General features: G+C 38.9%; 1 protein-coding gene across 1 annotated transcript; it reads right to left on the minus strand.

Annotated features, from left to right (window-relative positions):
- Window positions 1–7: 7 nt before the first annotated feature.
- On the minus strand, window positions 8–1,105 carry LOC108628092 (ragulator complex protein LAMTOR3-A-like). Its single transcript, XM_018029785.2, has 3 exons — window positions 839–1,105; window positions 532–759; window positions 8–469 (listed from the first exon to the last, which is right to left on the minus strand). The coding sequence occupies exons 1-3, from the start codon at window positions 845–847 to the stop codon at window positions 332–334; spliced, it is 375 nt and encodes a 124-aa protein (XP_017885274.1). The 5' UTR covers window positions 848–1,105; the 3' UTR covers window positions 8–331.
- Between the last annotated feature and the right edge of the window lie 19 nt (window positions 1,106–1,124).

Consider the following 1,124-nt stretch of genomic DNA (forward strand, 5'->3'; position numbering starts at 1 on the left):
AGATACATATATATATATATGTTTTTATACACGGATGTATACTATTTACATATTCGAATATCTCGCAAACGTCGAAATGCTTGTTATAAAAATTGATAACGCCTAGCTTCCCTCCTCCTGTATAAAACAGTTCGGACTTCTTCCCTCTCTTGAAACGTTATATAAAAATGCTAGTCGAAGGAGACGCGAGTATAAAAAGAATCATCTCAGTGTAAATTAATAATAGAGCCTCTCCGTTTGTGACGCCTCCTCTCTCTCTCTCTCTTTTTCGTCACAATTGTTGCGTTCAAACGTTTGGTATTTATCACCCATAGTGCACGACGGGTAACCATCAGGCTTCCACCACTGCGTTCTTTAAATTACTCAGGATCGGGTCGATTTTACTCTCCAAAGACAAGATGTGTCCTGTGTTACAATTGTGACTGGCGATGAAACTGATCACCAGAGGTAGTTTGTTCATTTGCACGACCTGTGATACAAACCGACGATTAGAAACAACAGGTAAAATATGGAGAACGTTGTTTCCATTACCTGGTAACTACTGTACATGCAAATGATCGTTTTATTCTTTCCTAATCCCAGTTTACTCCCTTGATCCGTGGCCATACCGAATGTTGAGAGGAAACTGGCTCTCATCGCTAACTCTGGTGCCTTCTCGTCAGCCACAGACACCACAGGTACTCCGTCCCTATCTGTTATCAATATACTGTGCAGCCCTTCGACGCTGCTCAAAAGCCCGTAAAGAAACGTTTTTAATTCCTGAAATGTTAGAATCACGTTGTCGTTTTCATAACCTCTTAACTGCGTGGTTCTTTATGAAATTGGAGTAATTACTTACCGCGGTCATTTTTAATGCTAGGATAAATCCTGACGACCACTTTATATAAAATTCTGGTAAATTTCGTATGGTTTGTTAAAGAATTATTAGTTATTTTGACGGACTGTCATGTGTGATGCTCATCGTAGAGTGCGCTAACATTCTACCGTGTTGGGGTTAAGGTTCGAATCCCGGAATTAGAGATAAATTCGATAAGTACTCGATTTATTTAAATTACAATTTAACAAGTGTTTTTATTACACGTGGACAGATTAGAGGAACTGTTTTAAACGCCTAAGCTTTATTT

The sequence above is a fragment of the Ceratina calcarata genome, unplaced genomic scaffold, assembly GCF_001652005.2.
Source record: "Ceratina calcarata isolate Rehan_Ccalc_2016 unplaced genomic scaffold, ASM165200v1 scaffold4944, whole genome shotgun sequence".
In the NCBI taxonomy this organism is placed as follows: domain Eukaryota; kingdom Metazoa; phylum Arthropoda; class Insecta; order Hymenoptera; family Apidae; genus Ceratina; species Ceratina calcarata.

Bases quoted from the DNA above. Each gene is read 5' to 3' on its own strand.
- LOC108628092 (XM_018029785.2), bottom strand. The intron at 470-531 runs GTAATGGAAACA...TTTGTATCACAG, and splicing joins GCATGTACAGTAGTTACCAG to GTCGTGCAAATGAACAAACT.